The sequence below is a fragment of the Pseudophryne corroboree genome, chromosome 5 (genome assembly GCF_028390025.1).
Source record: "Pseudophryne corroboree isolate aPseCor3 chromosome 5, aPseCor3.hap2, whole genome shotgun sequence".
Classification (NCBI taxonomy): Eukaryota; Metazoa; Chordata; class Amphibia; order Anura; family Myobatrachidae; genus Pseudophryne; species Pseudophryne corroboree.
In genome coordinates, this window is record NC_086448.1 from 294,277,924 (window position 1) to 294,295,226 (window position 17,303).

General features: G+C 42.3%; 1 protein-coding gene across 1 annotated transcript in view; it reads left to right on the top strand.

Annotated features, from left to right (window-relative positions):
- Nucleotides 1-12,862, top strand: part of TGM4 (transglutaminase 4) — a 51,982-nt gene extending 39,120 nt beyond the window's left edge. Inside the window, exons 11-14 of the mRNA XM_063922413.1 lie at nt 2,772-3,068; nt 5,115-5,284; nt 9,936-10,072; nt 12,553-12,862. Coding sequence (XP_063778483.1) covers nt 2,772-3,068; nt 5,115-5,284; nt 9,936-10,072; nt 12,553-12,694 — 746 coding nt within the window. The 3' untranslated portion in view covers nt 12,695-12,862. The remainder of the gene's footprint in view (nt 1-2,771; nt 3,069-5,114; nt 5,285-9,935; nt 10,073-12,552) is intronic.
- Nucleotides 12,863-17,303: the final 4,441 nt, after the last annotated feature.

Genomic DNA, 17,303 nt, shown 5'->3' on the forward strand with positions numbered 1-17,303 from the left:
GGCCAGTGCCCATCAGTAGTGGACAGGAACCCTCTGAGATCTCTCTATGTTATTAGTAGGCATGACCAAGCATCTACCTGCACTTGAAGAGTGGGATTTTTTTAGTGCAAAATATGCTCATTTTATGTTGTCATCCTGCATGTCTGTTTTGCTTCAATAAAATAGCTCTATGGAGCATTTTAATTGGAGACTCTATGGGCGTGTAGCTTTGCTCTTTTCTGAATTTACACATTGCATCTAGGTTTGAGGAGACCTGTTTTGCAGGTGTATTAACCCTCCTTAAAGGAGGCTTTCATTGTGAGACTCCACACTTACACTTGGAGCATAGTCACACCCCACTGGGTAAACGTTACCGGGACTTTACATGCTACAGTGCCCGCCGAAGGGGGCAAGTCTGTGCCACTGCTGCAGCCAGGGCCCCCAGACAGGCCCAGGTAGTTTATGCCTGATCACCATCATTTGGCACCCTTGGTAGCGAGTATAATGGGCTAGGGTGGTACAACAGCAACAAGAGATCAGATTTATAAGGGGAGGGTTAGTGGCCATCGGGGACGGCGTGGACAAATATTTTCCCCTAAAGGAATTCAGAAGTGCTATAACTGAAATAGCTGTAAAAATAAAGGCTAAAGTGTGAAAATTATTTAAGAAAAATAAATAAAAAGTAATGTAGACAAAAGAAAATATTCTGTTGATAAAAGCAAAAGAGTAAACAGGGAACAAAGAAGAAAACTGAAATAATGCAGTGAAGAACCCTGTGGTAACAAGAGATAAACTAATGAAAAAGAGCCACAGTCATACACAGGGTAAGGACAGAATAATCTAATTCACAGGGTAGAACAAGGTAAGGGCACAAATGGTCAGAAGAATCAAGTACATGTCAAAAAAATCCAGCACAGAGTGAGAGTCCAGAAATGACTGGTACAGAGAGGCAAGGATTGTCTGACAAACGGGCACTATGTTCTTGTCTGACAAACGGGCACTATGTTCTTGTCTGACACACAAGCACTATGTTGTGGCTTCAGAATAATGAGAGAGATGGTATGACTAGACCCTGAAATTAATATAGTGCTGATGTTGATGAGAAAGAACGTGGTGCAGCAATGCTAATCTGTAGACAACTTCTGGTGACACCTGGAAGTTCTTCTTCTCTATACATGTAATAAAGTTGTAAGTGTTGTGCCCGTACGGGGTGTAGTATGGTATGCCGGCGGTCGGGCTCCCGGCGACCAGCATACCGGCGCTGGGAGCCCAACCGACGGCATACCGACAGTGTGGCGAGCGCAAATGAGCCCCTTGCGGGCTCACTGCGCTCACCACGCTGCGGGCACGGAGGCGCGCTACGCGTGCCACGCTATTTTATTCTCCCTCGAGGGGGGTCGTGGACCCCCACGAGGGAGAATAAGTGTCGGTATGCTGGCTGTCGGGATTCCGGCGCCGGTATACTGTGCGCCGGGATCCCGACAGCCGGCATACTGAAGACCACCCCCCATACGTAGGAATTGCTTTTTCACTATTGTATAGCTTAGTCAAGTAGAAAGAAACTGAGGTATGTATGATCTCGATGTGAAATCGGCACACTGAAAGTTGGTGTTCCGATCATGCTTCTACGGAACTTGACTCCACCCAAGTTATGCAATGGAATCCTACTTAAAGTTACTTCTCTGCAGAGGAACCTAATTGAGGCAGAGAGTCTAATGGGAAGGCGAGACTGTGATTACACTGCGTATACCCCTTAACCCAACAACTTTCCTTTCCAATTCAAGCACCTGCAGTTTCCTGTAAATGACTGCTTCGCTATGACAATCAGCAAGCATTTTCTTGTGTCCTGAAGGAAAAACTGCAAATATTGTTTTACAAATACATTTTGAGATCAATGTGTACAATATAAAATATACATCACAATATTAGATGGCACTAAAGTAAAATTAGTTCCGCTGAACAATAACAGACATCTATGCGAGCGAAGCCATGGGCAAAAGCTAGTTCAAACTAAAACAGCTAAAGCAAAATAGATGACCTTCCTTAAGTTTTTTGCAACACATTTTTGCTATAGATCTAGTGTTACTTAAACCTCCAAGTCAGATAAGCTTGATATTGTTATTTATGATTTATTATGCAGCAAAAAATCTTCATGAGTCCTTTACAGAGTCAATAGACTATAATCTTTATTATATGGATTTTAGTGTTGTAGCGTTTATATGTACAGACAGATGCAAGTGGAAAGAGAACTGCCCAAAATCTAAGGGATGAATTTTAGCTCACAAGTGTTACTGCATGTTGCTACACACATTGCAGCAATAAGTTTTTGGGACTATTTCTGAAAATGTTCAAAAAATTTTGGAAAATCTCGGCCAGGACAGTGACTCTGCTCTATTGCTGGGGTCGCTACCATCTTACCTACGAACATTGGATCACACATGTCCACTGTATAGGATGCTGGGTAAAATACTGCAGTTTGTTAACCCCATAGAATACGATGGGGATAGTGGTAGTGAGTATTAGCTTGGTTATAGTAGATTTCTGCAATATCTCCATTTTTAAGGCAATGTTAAATAGCCCCAAAACTAATGTTTGCTTTAATCATATAGAAACAGCCATCTTTGCATCATTTAAAGCAATGCTTATTTGATACATAGGCCCCATGATTGTATATTTTTTATATATGTGTAGTTAGTCAGTTGCTGTAACATACATTATACAGTATGTGCAACTAGAAATATTTTTGCTGAAAAATGTTTTATTTACTATTTCATTTATTGCTTGGTATTCAGGTTCTGCAGAAGAGAGAGAGACTTTCAGAACCGCCTGCTCTTACCTGAAGTCAGACACTTGCTTAGTGTTTGCAGCTCCTCCCCCTCCCCCTCCACCTGGCATTAAGTTACAGATCACAGGAGACAAGGAATTACTGCCTGGGAACACCTTGTCTCTGAACATCTTGCTGGAAAATGAATCAAATGAGGCAAAGACAGTGACTATCACTGCTGGCTGTCAGCTGCACTCCTATACCGGCAAAACCATTGCCTCCCTTACATCTGTCACACAGACAGTAGAGGTGCCAGGGAAGGAAGGTACTGTAAATAAATAACTAATCCCTAACAGCTGTATCTAGAATTCATTTAAAAATGTAAATTAAAGACTGGTTTTAAATAATATAGTTATTCTTGTAAACACAAAGCCAGTAATTTATATAAGAATGTAGCAAGCAAAAGGAAAATTAACCGTAAACCAATTTGTTAATTCATTTCTGTTGTTGAAAACAGACGGCTTTTTTATTTTACCCACATTGTTAATAAAACTTGAGTTATAAACTAGCAACATAATAGCTGTCAATGTGTTTGGACATGTAACATTTTGTTCTCTGTGCTGTGGATTTCTACATAAAACAAATATACCTGTAAGAAGAAGAGTCAAAGCAAATAGCTATACTACACCAGGGCCACAGCTAGGGGGGGCTAGTAGGGCACATAACCCAGGCTTCGGATTTGACCAGCTCACCACCCTAACACCCGCCCGCCACTCCACAGCCAACACGGGGTCAGTGGCGGATCCAGAGGGGAGCACTTTGCCTTTCCACAAGCACTGCACTCCATTCATCCAGACTGTGGCAGGCTTTACAATCAACCTAAAAGCCTCAATGCAGAGCACTACTTGACAATCAGTGCTTTTCTCTGTGGATTTTAGATTGATTGTCTGCTACAGTCTGGATAAATTGGGTGCTAAACAAAGCACATGAGCCTCTACATCCCTAGAGGAGGACTGAGCTGCTGTATGGGGGGCCCCAGATCCTGCCTGTAATGGTTGGCGTCAACGGGGTGTTGTGACTGGTTGCAGCCTGAATCTTCACCAGTGACACAGTGAGCGTGATGTACTAAACGGGAAATGCGCTAAAACCTCCCTTTACCTCATTTCAAAATGTACTAACTGCTGCCCGCTGGGGTACCGCCACGTAGAGTAAAGCCAGCTTTTGCTGGTGTTACCCCATAGAAGTCTACGGGCTTCTCTTCACAGCGCTGGTGTGAGGGATCCTATTGGATCCCTCCCACTATGTTCCGCGGGTGCCCGGTCACTCTGCCCATGTACCCGGAAGTCCAGGGCCCATTTGAAGAGTTGTCCTTCACAATACTAATCGCATATGTAAATGCATATGTGATTAGCATCGCTTCGATGGGCAGTGGTGGCCGGCGATATTGATTAGTACATCCGCCCTGTGTGTGGTAAGTAAACTTTTAGTTTAATTGCCATTACAAACCTGGTCTCTCTTTCTCTCTCTCCCTCCCCTCTCTGTTTCCCCTTTCTTTCTCTGCAATAATTTTTCCATCCTCTATTCTATCCCCCCCCCCCTACTATCTTCCCACCTCTTTCTCTCACTGTATCTTTCTCTCCTCTTTCCATCTCGCTTTCTCTTTCTCTGTCACTGTTATCCCTCCCCCATCTCTCTCTCTATCTATCTTTCCATCCTCTCTTTCTCTCCCTCCCCCCTCTATCTTGCTTCCCCTCACTGTTTCCCACCTCTCTCTTTCTCTCTTCTATCTTTCCATCCTCTCTCTCTTCTCTTCCCCGTCTGTCTCTCCTCCCCTCTCTATCTCCCTCTATCTCTCTCTCCTCTTTCTCTCACATTCTCTCTCTTCTCCCCCTTTCTTCTTCTCTAGCTTTCTATCCTCTCTCCCCCCTCTATTTTTCCTCCCCTCTCTCTGTTTCCTCCCCCTCTCTTTCTCTGAATTTATTTTATTTCTTTTTAGTGGGGGCAAATTACTGCCTTGCCCCGGGTGACAGGAGTCCTAGTTTCGGCCCTGACTACACCATTGCTAAAACAACAGCGTTTACATAGGGTGTATGGTATTTTAGAGAATGGAACAGTGATCTGCTGATTTTCTGTGGCCACAAACTTCCTGACTGCTCCTGAGGGCAATAAGGGCCCACAGTGGGCAGTCAGAGAATGGATCAGAGAGAGAGTTGAGGCTTTGATCACCTGCTTGGTGATAATTGTAGACAGCAAATATACATTTATATTATACAATATGTTTTACTAATGGAGGAATACTTTAGTAACGTATGGTATATACATATATGTCTTCATTCATTGTTTCTTTTTCTGCTCCATCTCACATTTATAGCTGCTTCTGTCCCTTTGAATGTTGATGGTGACATGTATATAAAGTCTTTGACCTTAGTGGATGATGAGCTTATGATCAGAGTCAACGTCATAGCAGAAACCAAGGAGACATCTGAGAAAACTAGCCAGTGCCTGGTGATACCATTTATATATCCACCCATTGTAGTGGAGGTAAGCTCCAAGTTTTTCCTTCCCTGTCATATAATGTCACGCATGTAATCATCCAGCCAGGCTTTATGTGGCCTATATGAGACTACAGAAGAAAGGTGGCTTGGACATTATGACCTCAGCCACTGCACAATGGGGGTAATTCCAAGTAGATTGCAGCAGGAAATTTTTTAGCAGTTGGGCAAAACCATGTGCACTGCAGAGGGGGCAGATATAACATGTGCAGAGAGAGTTAGATTTGGGTGTGGTGAGTTCAATCTGCAATCTAAATTGCAGTGTAAAAATAAAGCAGTCAGTATTTACCCTGCACAGAAACAACATAACCCACCCAAATCTAATTCTCTCTTCACATGTTATATCTGCCTCCCCTGCAGTGCCCATGGTTTTGCTCAACTGCTAAAAAATGTCCTGCTGCGATCAACTTGGAATTACCCCCTATGAGCGCCCCCTCATTTACTGTTATTTTGCTCCACTTATTTAATATAATTTAATTTTTGTTAAATAATCGCACAAACTGAAAAATCCACTCTTAGGTGGGTACACACTAGGATGCCTGTCATATCGGGCAATTTCCCTTCTCCCCAGACCATGCAAGAATGCCGGTACACACTGCCCTATAAAATGAATGATGGAACGATACCTCATTCCATCCTTCATTATAATGCACAGTGCTGGTTGGCCGACCAGATGTCACATGCGACTCACAGGAGCACACAATCGGGCATACACACTAAGCGATATGCACTATTTGTCTTTCCAATCATGCTGATAAAAAAGTAAATATTAGTTAATTTAAATAATATAATCATACCGTGTATGCCCCATTTCCTGGATAAGCCAAAGATCCCAGTCATGGTAATGTTCACGTGTTTGAAATGGGCTGAGCGAGCATCACTGCTTCTCACCCATTCACATAAATGCAAAGACCTCTCATGAGGTAGAACAACACCTATATGACCTGGAAGAGGTTGGCAGGTCATATAGGTAGCAGAATGGGACCTTTAGACATCTAAAATGGCACACAGCATGATTTGTTTTGTGTGGAGTTAACATTTAATCATGTTCTATAAAAGTGGAATAAATCACACTTAACAGTGGTCTGTCATCTAAGAAACCACAAAGTTTAAGCTTATAATATACTAAGGTCAATACTCATACTGATAAAGGAGTAATATGTCCCATAGTGCACTTGGTTTTACAGATTATCAATGTTTTTGGGCAGATGTAGAATACTCTTCTTTTATTCCTTCCTTAATCGATTTCAATACAGTTTCTGATCTTTTTGCCCCATGGAAACTGCCTTTACCAAGATCACCAACAACCACCTCACTGCGAAATCCAATAGCCTCTTCTCTATTCTCATCGTCCTTAACTTCGCAGCTGCCATTGACACTGTTGACATCCCCCTCCACCTGCAAATTATCCACTGCACTCTTGTGGTTCTTATTTGTCCAATTGCTCCATCTCTATCTCTAAATCTACATCCACCACCCCTCCCCTCCTCCTTGTTGGTGTTTCCCATGGATCTGTCCTTAACCAGTTCTCTTCTCTCTCTATACCTCTTCATTTAGAGTATTTATCGGCTCCTTCAGGATCTAATCACACCTGTAAGCTGATGACACCCAACGTTGATATTGTAACACTCCTATCTTGACATAATATAATAAATAACAATATAATGGGTGTTAAGCCTGCAAGGCTATGTGAGCGGCAGTATTTCAGAGTTTTGTATATAGTAAACAGGCCTCCTGCAGTGGGAATTCATTGTAATATCCTAGGTAACATTTATAAGATACCAAGCACAAGAAATTGTCAGAGCAGTGTATAAATATATTCTAATATCTATATTATCAATGCAACCTGTTTATTGCCATTCACACACTAGTATTCTCAATATGGCTTTCATAACAATGTCATACTGATAACCATTACACTACTGTATATGGGGCCCAAAGTGGTAGTTACTATACAGGAGCCTAGAACTAAGCCTCCAAGATCAGATTTGCACATAGTCCCGCACCTCCGGCAACTCGGAGGCTAGTACATTTAGTCCTAGAGTTCCAATCACTGGCCAAACAGCCGGAAATGGTGCTAGCAATAATGGGGGAGCATGGCCTGAGAGTCAGGACCCCAGAATTGGCTACAATAATCAGAGACTGTCATCCATCTTTAAGTTACAGTACTGGTGGATCAACCTAAATATTAGATATAACCAAAACTAGACAGGACTTACAAAGGTGTCTAGAGGAGGTCAAGCCAATATTCTAATAAATGAATGTAAATATGCCACTAAGTTGTGGCTTGTATACAGTATAATGGGCACCTTCCTTTCTTTAATGAACCACAAGATGCATCTGACTGTCTAGATATGGAAGAGTCTCCAGACCATGGAAAGTGTAGAAGGGCATTGCCAATGGCCAATGAATATGTTTAATACTACTGATCAACTACTGCGACGTGTTTCCATTCAGAGAGGCAGTGTCATTTTCTAAAGGAACTGCCATGTACCTACAAGGAAGTTATCCTATGTGGCTCTCACATTTCACTGGTTACAGAGATACATCTTTGATTAATTAGCCTGAAGTACAGTTGCTATTTCGCAATTGTGATTGTAAAGTTTATTTTGACTGACATATAGTTTGTAGATAAGGGGAATGAAGCTTACGTATTAGTCAGGGGCAGGCCAGCTAGCTTAAAGACCTATATAAGATGCATGGCTATGAAATACTTTTATCCATTTCACGATTTACAAAGGAATTTCAATCTCTTTTGAATATTTGCCCATGATATATTCTGCATAGGTGACTATGGGCATATTTATCAAAGCTTGGCGAGAGATAAAATACCAATCAATCAGCTCCTAACTGCTATGTTACAGGCTGTGAAAACTGAGTTATATGCTGATTGGTTGGTACTTTATCTCGCTGAACTTTATAACTCTCCGAGATTTTATATATTTGCCACTATATTACTTTTGCTACTTTAAGTAAAGGCTTGAGCTCTGATATATACATTTAATTATTGCAGGCACATCATAGGCTGATCTTAATTGATTATTATATATCAATCATATTATATAAGAGCAGGTGCTAGGAATAAGCAATTAGGATGCAGAACTGTAATAGACTATTTCCCAAGTCCAAGAATAGTTTAAGTGATTACAAGTTTATTTGAGTGAGATTTCAGGGCCATTGGCATCACATGGACATTTCTAGGTTTGAAGAAATAGCTGTTCTGTAATGGTTGTTTACAGTAGAGATGAGCAGGTTCAGTTTTACTCGGATTTACTCGAATCTCCTTATTGGCTCTCGGCTGTCACGTGTTTTTGGTTAGCCAATAAGAAAAATCCGGAAAATCTGAGTTTGCGATAATTCTGGCGTTAAGAACCGAGTAAATATGAACCCGATCATCTCTAATTTATAGCATGGAAGAATATGGTCTATCACTGGATAATACTGGTTTTGGCAGCCTTTGGCAAAATGGTTCACTAGGTAACTCAATAAGACAGACTCTAATACAAGCATAGAGGTTGTTTGGATAAGGGATAGAAAATTTGGATTACATGACTGGAAGAGTGAAAATAGTTATCTTATGAAAGTACATGACATAATTGTATAGGAACAGCTTCCTTATCTGTCATTCAATGTATCCTTAGTTCTACCAGTGTGTGTTGTGACCTTTTATAAGTTTATTTTATTTTACGTGTTTTGTCAGTGAAGGTGGGTACACACTTAGCGATGTAGGGGTGTATTCAATTATAGTCGGAACTGCCGTCTTGTCGGAAAGATGGCTGTTTCCGACTTTTTTAGGTCGAATCGTGATTCAACCTATTCAATGGGGCTGCCGTTTTTCCGACAGGTCGGCAATTCTGACTTGTCGGAAAACACGTGGATCGGTGGATTAGCCGCGGATCCACGTGTTTTGTTGGATTTGCAGACAAATCCGACAGCTTTTAGTCCCGTTTTCGACAATATCAATCCAACTTTAAAAAAAGTTGGATTGACATTGTCGAGATTGGCCAAAACGTGTCGGATTTGGCCGCAAATTGAATACTGCATTGTCGAATCCTTTCCGTCGGAAAGGATCCGACATGCATTGAATAGACCCCATAGTGAACTATATCACTCATTTTCCCCCTCTTGAGCGATATAGTTTACTATATCATCCAGTGTGTATGCAGCCGACGACAAGTGATGCGCAGCCCCGCGGGTCGTTAATGACACTCTGTCTCAGCCATGCATGCAGCTCAATTTTGGACTCCTCGTCCAAAGCTGCATGCTCTGGCTGGCCGCGGCATGATGTCACTATGCGATATCATTAGTATTATCACACAATGTGTATGCCTGCCATCTGACGGCCTGGGAGGGGAAACACTAGGCGATGTCGCTCGCCGAACACATCCCTAGTGTGTACCCACCTTAAAACAAAAATAATCGTGGACAAATATGTTTATGTTTGAAACACAAAGTGAATTGCTGCTATCTTGGTTCATTTACAAAATAAAGTTTGGTCACACTTTACAGTATGTCATTGAAAAAATTACCCCATGTTACCCCTGAATTCTTGTAACAATATTAAGCAATCACTAATCTTCAGGTGTTAAAAACTAAACAGCAGACATATGGGATTGAGGTTACACTTTGTTCCCATTCAGATGCCAGAAACTGGAAAGATTAATGAAGACTTCACTTGCACCTTTACCTTTAAGAATACTCTGAGTTTTCCCTTAGAGAAGTGCGAGCTACATGTGGAAGGACTTGGCATGTTCAAACTGGAGAAATTCAATCAAGGGTGAGTAAAGAATATTCTTGACGTGAAATGTGCAGACAGTATACAACCCAATAATTGTGAACCAACAATCCCTAAATTACAGACTCTCTTGAATGGTATGCATCAGACATATATGTGCTGACCAATAGTGGACATATCAAATGCACAGATACAGGTCTATATCAGGTGTATACGACAGACACTGCTCTCTGCCTAGTGTATGCCTAGGGCTCAGTTAATTAACTGATACAAGACAAAGACGTTTACAATTAAGCCTAAGTTAATTTAGTGGAAGTACTTATCACCGAACTGTCCTAATTTCAGTGGGATAGTGCCGATAGGGAAGTGCAGAGTTTCCCAAACTCCACTATTACAGTCCAGGTTTTAAGGATATCCATGCTTGAGTACAGGTGACTTAAGCTGGCCATACACTTATGGGCCCTACACACTGGCCGACATGACTGCACGATATGAACGATCTCGTTCATTAATGAACGAGATAACGTTCATATCGTGCAGTGTGGAGGCAACAGCGATGAACGATGCGCGTCCCCGCACTCGTTCATCGCTGGTCCCCCGTCTGCTGTACATGCAGGCCAATATGGACGATCTCGTCCATATTTGCCTGCACTTCAATGCAGCCGGGTGACGGGGGGAGTAAAGAAAATTCAGTACCCCCGTCACTGCCCCCCCGCCGCCGGGTCGCCCGTCGGCCGTATCCGCCGTCGGGCAGCTCGGCGGTGGATCGGCCAGTGTGTAGGGCCTATAAAAGATTTATCTGTCCAATCTGGCTGGTTGGAATGAAAACCTGGTAAAGTATGGGAGCAAATAATGAATTACCATTTGCTACAAAATGCCAGAAAACTGGCAAAAACGGTAATTCAGACAAATGGGTAAAGCAAATGGATTTAACCAATGTGTCTGAATGACCGCTTTTGTCTGTTTTTAAGTGTTTGGGAGCAAATGGTCAATTGTCATTTGCCCCTATACATTACCAGGTTTTCATTCCAAAGAGCCAGATTGGACAATGGGCCTAATTCAGACCTGATCGCTAGGCTGCGTTTTTGTACAGCCTGCGATCAGGTCTGAACTGCGTATGCACCACAATGCACAGGTGTGTCGTCCTCAGCAATGAGGATCGCCGGGCAGCGACGGGATGGTGCGATAAAGTGATCGCAAGGTGACTGACAGGAAGAGGCCGTTTGTGGATGGCAACCGACCGTTTTTAAGGAGTGTCCAGAGAAACGCAGAAGGGACCAGGCATTTGAAGGGAGGGTTTCTGACGTCAGCTCCAGCCCTGATTATCGCACTGGAAAAGTAAGTCCTGGTCTGTGCAGAGACTGCACAAACTTCTGTACATGTGATCACACCCCTGCACAGCGATTTCTCTCCCCCCCTGTAGGCGGCGACTACCTGATCACGGGGATGCCAAAAAAAGCACCCTAGCGATCAGGTCTGAATTAGGCAGGGACGTGCGGTGAGCTAAATGGCCCAGGAGGCACTGGCTAACCCCAGAGCCATATTTACAAGCAATATATGAGCCAAAGGGTACATCTGGACATTATACACAGGTGCAGCATCATAAACTCCTGGAAATCTGGTGAGTTTTGGTTAGAGATGTGTGGAAAGGATACACAGGTGAGGCACTGCCTGAGGCCTTTCCTGTAAGTATTACAGGAAAGGCTCTGCCTCACTCCACCGCACGTCACTGGAATTAGGCCCAATAAATCTTTAGGTGTATGACCATCCTTAGTTAGTACCTCAATCAATTTGACCTAACTATCTGGACTCAAGCATGGATAGTCATAAAACCTAGACTGTAATGGCAGAGTTTGGAAAACTCTGGGGTAGTGGGTGAGACTTCACCAGAAAGTGGCCATATGCCGTTGGGAACGTGGGCAGATGAGGGCACTGTTACGTGACTTGGAGGTGTGGTGCTATGGGAATTTTCATCACATTCCTGTGTGCAGTTCTTTATGTTAGATACTTGTGAGTTATAGTATCATAAAATAAATATTAGTATTTTTAAATAGCTCAGTTCTAGTTCACCATGTTGACAACTCTGAACATGCCTTTTCCATGGTGGGATAAATTAGGCACAGTAAGCAGGATGATGAATCTGGGAAATTAAAGCTTAATTCCACTTATATTATATATTGTAGCTGTTTTCTTCCTTCCAACTATCAGTGCACAAACACTTGTATCCCTTATTTACAGGCAGTAGAAGGATAACATTTTGAACATTTAGGGGGCTATTCAATTGTTTGAAAAGTCAGTGTCTTTCCCCCCCCCTATCTAATAGACAGGAGAAAACAGACACCCAACCGACTTTTCAAACAATTGAATATCAACCTTAGAGTTCTGCTTGTTAGAGTATGGGGAGTATAAGGTCATAAATGCACTTTGTTAAGGTGTAATTATGCTTTGAGTATTTTGCTTCTTATTAGAAAATGGATAATATGGTGCTTAAATAAATGATGATGTTCTCAATTTATAAACAGAGATGTCAGACCCGGAGGAATCTTCCGCTCTAAGATCATATGTGCCCCAAAGAGAGTCGGGGAGCGGAAAATTGTGGCTGAGCTTGTTTCCAGGCAAATCAAAGGAATTTCTGCAGAAAAGATAATCACCATCACCAAGTAACCTTGAAGGAAAAGCTATTCTTTTATGGCAACATCACTATCGCCCTGCTTTCTGTGCATCTTACCTTTCCTTCATCGAATCACTTCAGTTGTATTAGGTGCTTATGAGCATAAGCACAAAACATTCACTTCGATTAATAAAATAAAGCAACGGTGATTGTGAAAAATATATTTCTATCCTGTTTTGCATCCAATCTTCTTTACTAGTCTTGTGTGAGGAGTAACATACACAGTGTAATGGCTCAGGAAATACAAGAAAAATGCGGAGTGCTCATAAAATCTAACTACTACAGTTTTTTTTATTATTGTTATATTTATTATTGAAACAGACTTGTCTGTGTGACCCTTGACCCAAAACATGTCCATAGCAATGTGAGGATTGACATGGATACATATGTATCTGTTACACCAGTGGTGGCAACAGGCAGTCTGGTGAGTCCTCGCCTGCATCCCCCAGCTGATTGCTACCCTGTAACTTCTTTGCTGTGTTATAAAGCAGAGACTAAGGGGTCTAGTCATGAAGCAGTGAAAAGTGTGGAGAAGTGAGCCAGTGGAGTAGGAGCCCATGGCAACCAATCAGCATTGACATAACATTTATAATTTGTTTACTATAAAATTATACAGAGCAGGTGATTGGTTGCCATGGGCAACTTTTCCATTGGCTCACTTCTCCACTCTTTTCACTGTTTCATGAATAGACCCCTAAAGCTGTGCACAAACCTGAACAACATTGCAACCAGAGTGACGTGGCAATGCCTTCGCCATACACACTGCATGATCTGCTGTACGACGGCGTGATGTATCGTTACATGCTGCATGTAACACCTTGTCGTCTATGATATCATCCCAGTGGGTATGTAGAGCATCCAATGGCACAATGCAACCACCCAATTTGCCAAACAATGAATTTGGTGTATTTGAGGGTACACACTATACGATGGCTGTTGCAATCCACTGCAGATTGCAACATTGTCCAATATATTGTATAATGTGTATCTAGCTTAAGACTGGGGCAACTGATAACCGCATCACATGACCTCTTCTGCACAATGCAGGTTACTCATCAGAGGAAGAGGAACTGCAGTGTGTTCTCCATTGTTTCTCTGCATAGTGCATACAGAATGGATCTGTATAGGCAAGTTAAAGTAGGGGAAGTGTTAATGTTTGTAATACAACAATAATCTGACCTAAAGAATGATTCTTTGGATACATATTTCCTAATGTAGAAATACTGTAGGCAACCTTTATGACTCTATCAGCTGTGGAACTGCAAGTACCAGCACACAGCTAGTAATAGTACATGTTTGGCTGCAGTATGAAGTGGATGCTGTGATGTGGCATATGGGAGGTGGTTTGCAGGGCATGGCATGTAGGGATGTACGATGCTTATGTAAGGGGAGAATTGGGAGGTCTAAGATATGTATGAAGGAGTTCTGGAGTAAATGTGGAGGGCTGGGTGCATGTGCATGCATGTTGTGGCTAGTAGCAGTCTGAGGGCCAATGGGGCTATATTGGACCAAGTGAAGAGCACACGGGGCATTTTGGAATGAGTAATAATACAGCAATTCTGTGGTCTCTTTGGGGCTGTTCATTCTTTAAATTAAGGCTCTCCAGTCTTTGAAATAATCATATTCAAATGATGGACAGCTGCACGTGCAGCCTTGATGTGTATCAAGTTGCCCATTTATCACTGTGTCACACAATACAAAAAGAAAAAAGGTTTCTAGTGCCCGAAAAATCTCCAATAATATACTATGCTAAGAAAACACAAAGAAAAACTGGATACTAGGATAAAAATAACATACATTTCTATGCAACACTTTGTACAAAACCAAACAAGATGAATGATCATATAAAACAATTTCAATAAAAACAAAAAATATGTACATATAAATGCAGACTGACTGGATGGTCATATAATAGGGCTGACTTCATATATGTGCTATCACCAAGGAGAAGTTTGGCTACTACCGTGAACAAAAAGAAATATCCGCTAAGTGTTGATAACATTGAGCAACAGTGAAAATGTTTCTGATGTGAAAATAGTTACTTAGGGATGGATATGGGATGCGGCGGTCGCGATTCTGACCGCTGGGATCCTGACCACCATAATGCCGACAGGTAAGCGAGCGCAACAAAGCCCCTTGCAGGCTCAGTGGCCCTCCATAGGTTCTATTCCCACTCCATGGGTGTCGTGGACACCCAGGAGTGGGAGTAGCTATGGCAGCGCTGCCGACATTCTGGCAGTCGGGATCCCGGCGTTGGTATTCTGGCCGCTGGGATCCTGACTACTGCCCGTTACTTCTAATTGATTTCAGTATGCTAAGAACTCATTTTATAGTTAAAACTCTGTTAGCTCTTAGTTCTGAGATAAAGCCCATTTATGATGATGAAGGGGTAATGTGTTAAATACTGGGTAATTTTGGTATCTAGAGAATATATAGGCTGGCAAACAAGGATACAGGAATTCCTAGTTATTGTATGCCATGTTTTGTTTATTGCCAATGAAACAAAATGTCCATCACAGTTCTCTGGATGATCAAAGCAAAATTCTTCTGCCTCCTTTACACATCAAACTCAGATGTATGAAGAACTTTGTAAAGGGGATGAACAAAGATGGCGAAGGCTATTAAGTACCAGGAGTGGAAATTTCCACTTCTGAGTGATGCTAAAGTTAAGGAAGAAGTCTTCTGCAAATTCGCCAACTTCCGGAGGATGACAACTTCGACCAAGTCCACCATGTTAATTCGAGAAAGCGACGTGGGAAGCCTTTAATCACTTAACTAACTAATATTTTTTACCAAAAAACGTTCACAAATTGTCAGGTTTATTTAAGACTGAGTTAGGTTAAGAACATCTATTTAAAACATATCCAACACGATTTTATTTAAATAAAATAAATATAAATTTGAAATGTGTTTTAAAAACATTGATTTAACCATCGATGACCAATATATTAGACAAATGGTGTATCTATAATAGGTGTCACACACCGCACACCCTGCACCCATTTCTTCTATACTTAGCTTTCCAGAGTCCAGCATTGGAAGCATGTGCAGTAAGGACATCACCTGGAAAATGGCCGCCACCCCATATCCCTGGAGACCTGCGTATGAGCAGTAGACTCTGACACAGCGCCAGAGTATACTAGCGCTAAGAGCAGCATTGCCAGCTACAGAGGAGGGGAGAGGGCCCAGATGAAGACTGCACATGGATCCCTTCCTCTCTTGATATGCCCCTGTATCGGACCATCAATGATCGGACCATTGTGTCTTTACATTTTCCCAGAGACTGCTCCTCTCTGCAGCCTCCTGGTGTACACATTCAACGTAAGGGCTGGTTCTTTTACATCTCTCTGGCAGTGGTCGGCAGGCAGGCCTTGAGGGAGGAAACGGAATCACATGAAGGTTTTTGTAATGTAATCCTATCCTAATTACTTCTATGTAGCTTTGATACAATAGCAAACCTCAAAAAGCAAACAAAAAATACTTAACAATGCCAGTTATTCTAAACGGACACTAGAGGGAGCATTCTTCCCAGAAATGTTAAATTGATGGTTATAGAAGACATTTGTGGAATCTAATGGATGCAACATTTTTTATGATGGTTAAATATCTAACCAAAGTTGTCCTATTTTGATCACAGCTAAGATTACCCTTAAATTGAATTGGTTGTCTTGAAAGAAGTAGTTTCCCAAATATACCGTGTCTCTGAGAAGAAATTTTGAAACAATGCTTTGTGGAGTGTCCTAAATAAATGTACAGTAAGTACTAATAATACCCCTTGTACTCCAAAATCCCGGGTCTGACCCAGGATCTGGAATGTGGTTCCAATCCGGGTCAGACCCCGGACACACCACTTTCACACTGCAGCACCAACCCGGATTATTCCTGGGTAGCTGCCATTTGCACTGGACATTGGTGCAGTGGTACTGGTCTGCCGGGGTTTGGAGATGACATCATCTCCAAGTGCCAGGAATCTGGCTCTGTCTATGCTGTAAACGGAGCCCGGGTATGGTTCACATTGCCCCTTAATGCAGGTCCTTCCTGTGTCCAGTAGTGCAAGGTACCTGGGCTGGATTCCCGAGTCACTGGACCAGGGTATTATTTGGGGGACCCTTTCACATCGAGTCATGAACTGGGTTAAGTCGGGTCGAAGCCGCGGTATGAAGGGTGTTTAAGTGTCCCTGCTTGGATGTTTGGATAAGATATTACAGTTATAGTAATTGATAATATATAAAACATTAACACAGTAAACAGCTTTTAAAATGCTTTTACTATCTTTTGACAGGAATACATTCCATTTACTGACGTACGGGATGCCGACTGTCAAGATACTGACAGTGGCATCCCGCCCACCAGAATGCCAGCAGCAGGGCGAGCGCAAAGAGTCCCCTTGCGGGCTCACTGCGCTCGCCACAGGATCTATTCCCGCTCTATGGGAATAGTCCTGTTTTGCCGGAATTTCGTCTGGCGGCATTGCCGGATGGCGGTATCCTGACCGACAGGATCCCGACAGCCGGCAAATTGAACGGATCCCCTTTTGACACTATGCTGTATCTTTTTAACATGTTTTATTTAATTGTAGGGGTCTTGAGGTAAATATAAAAC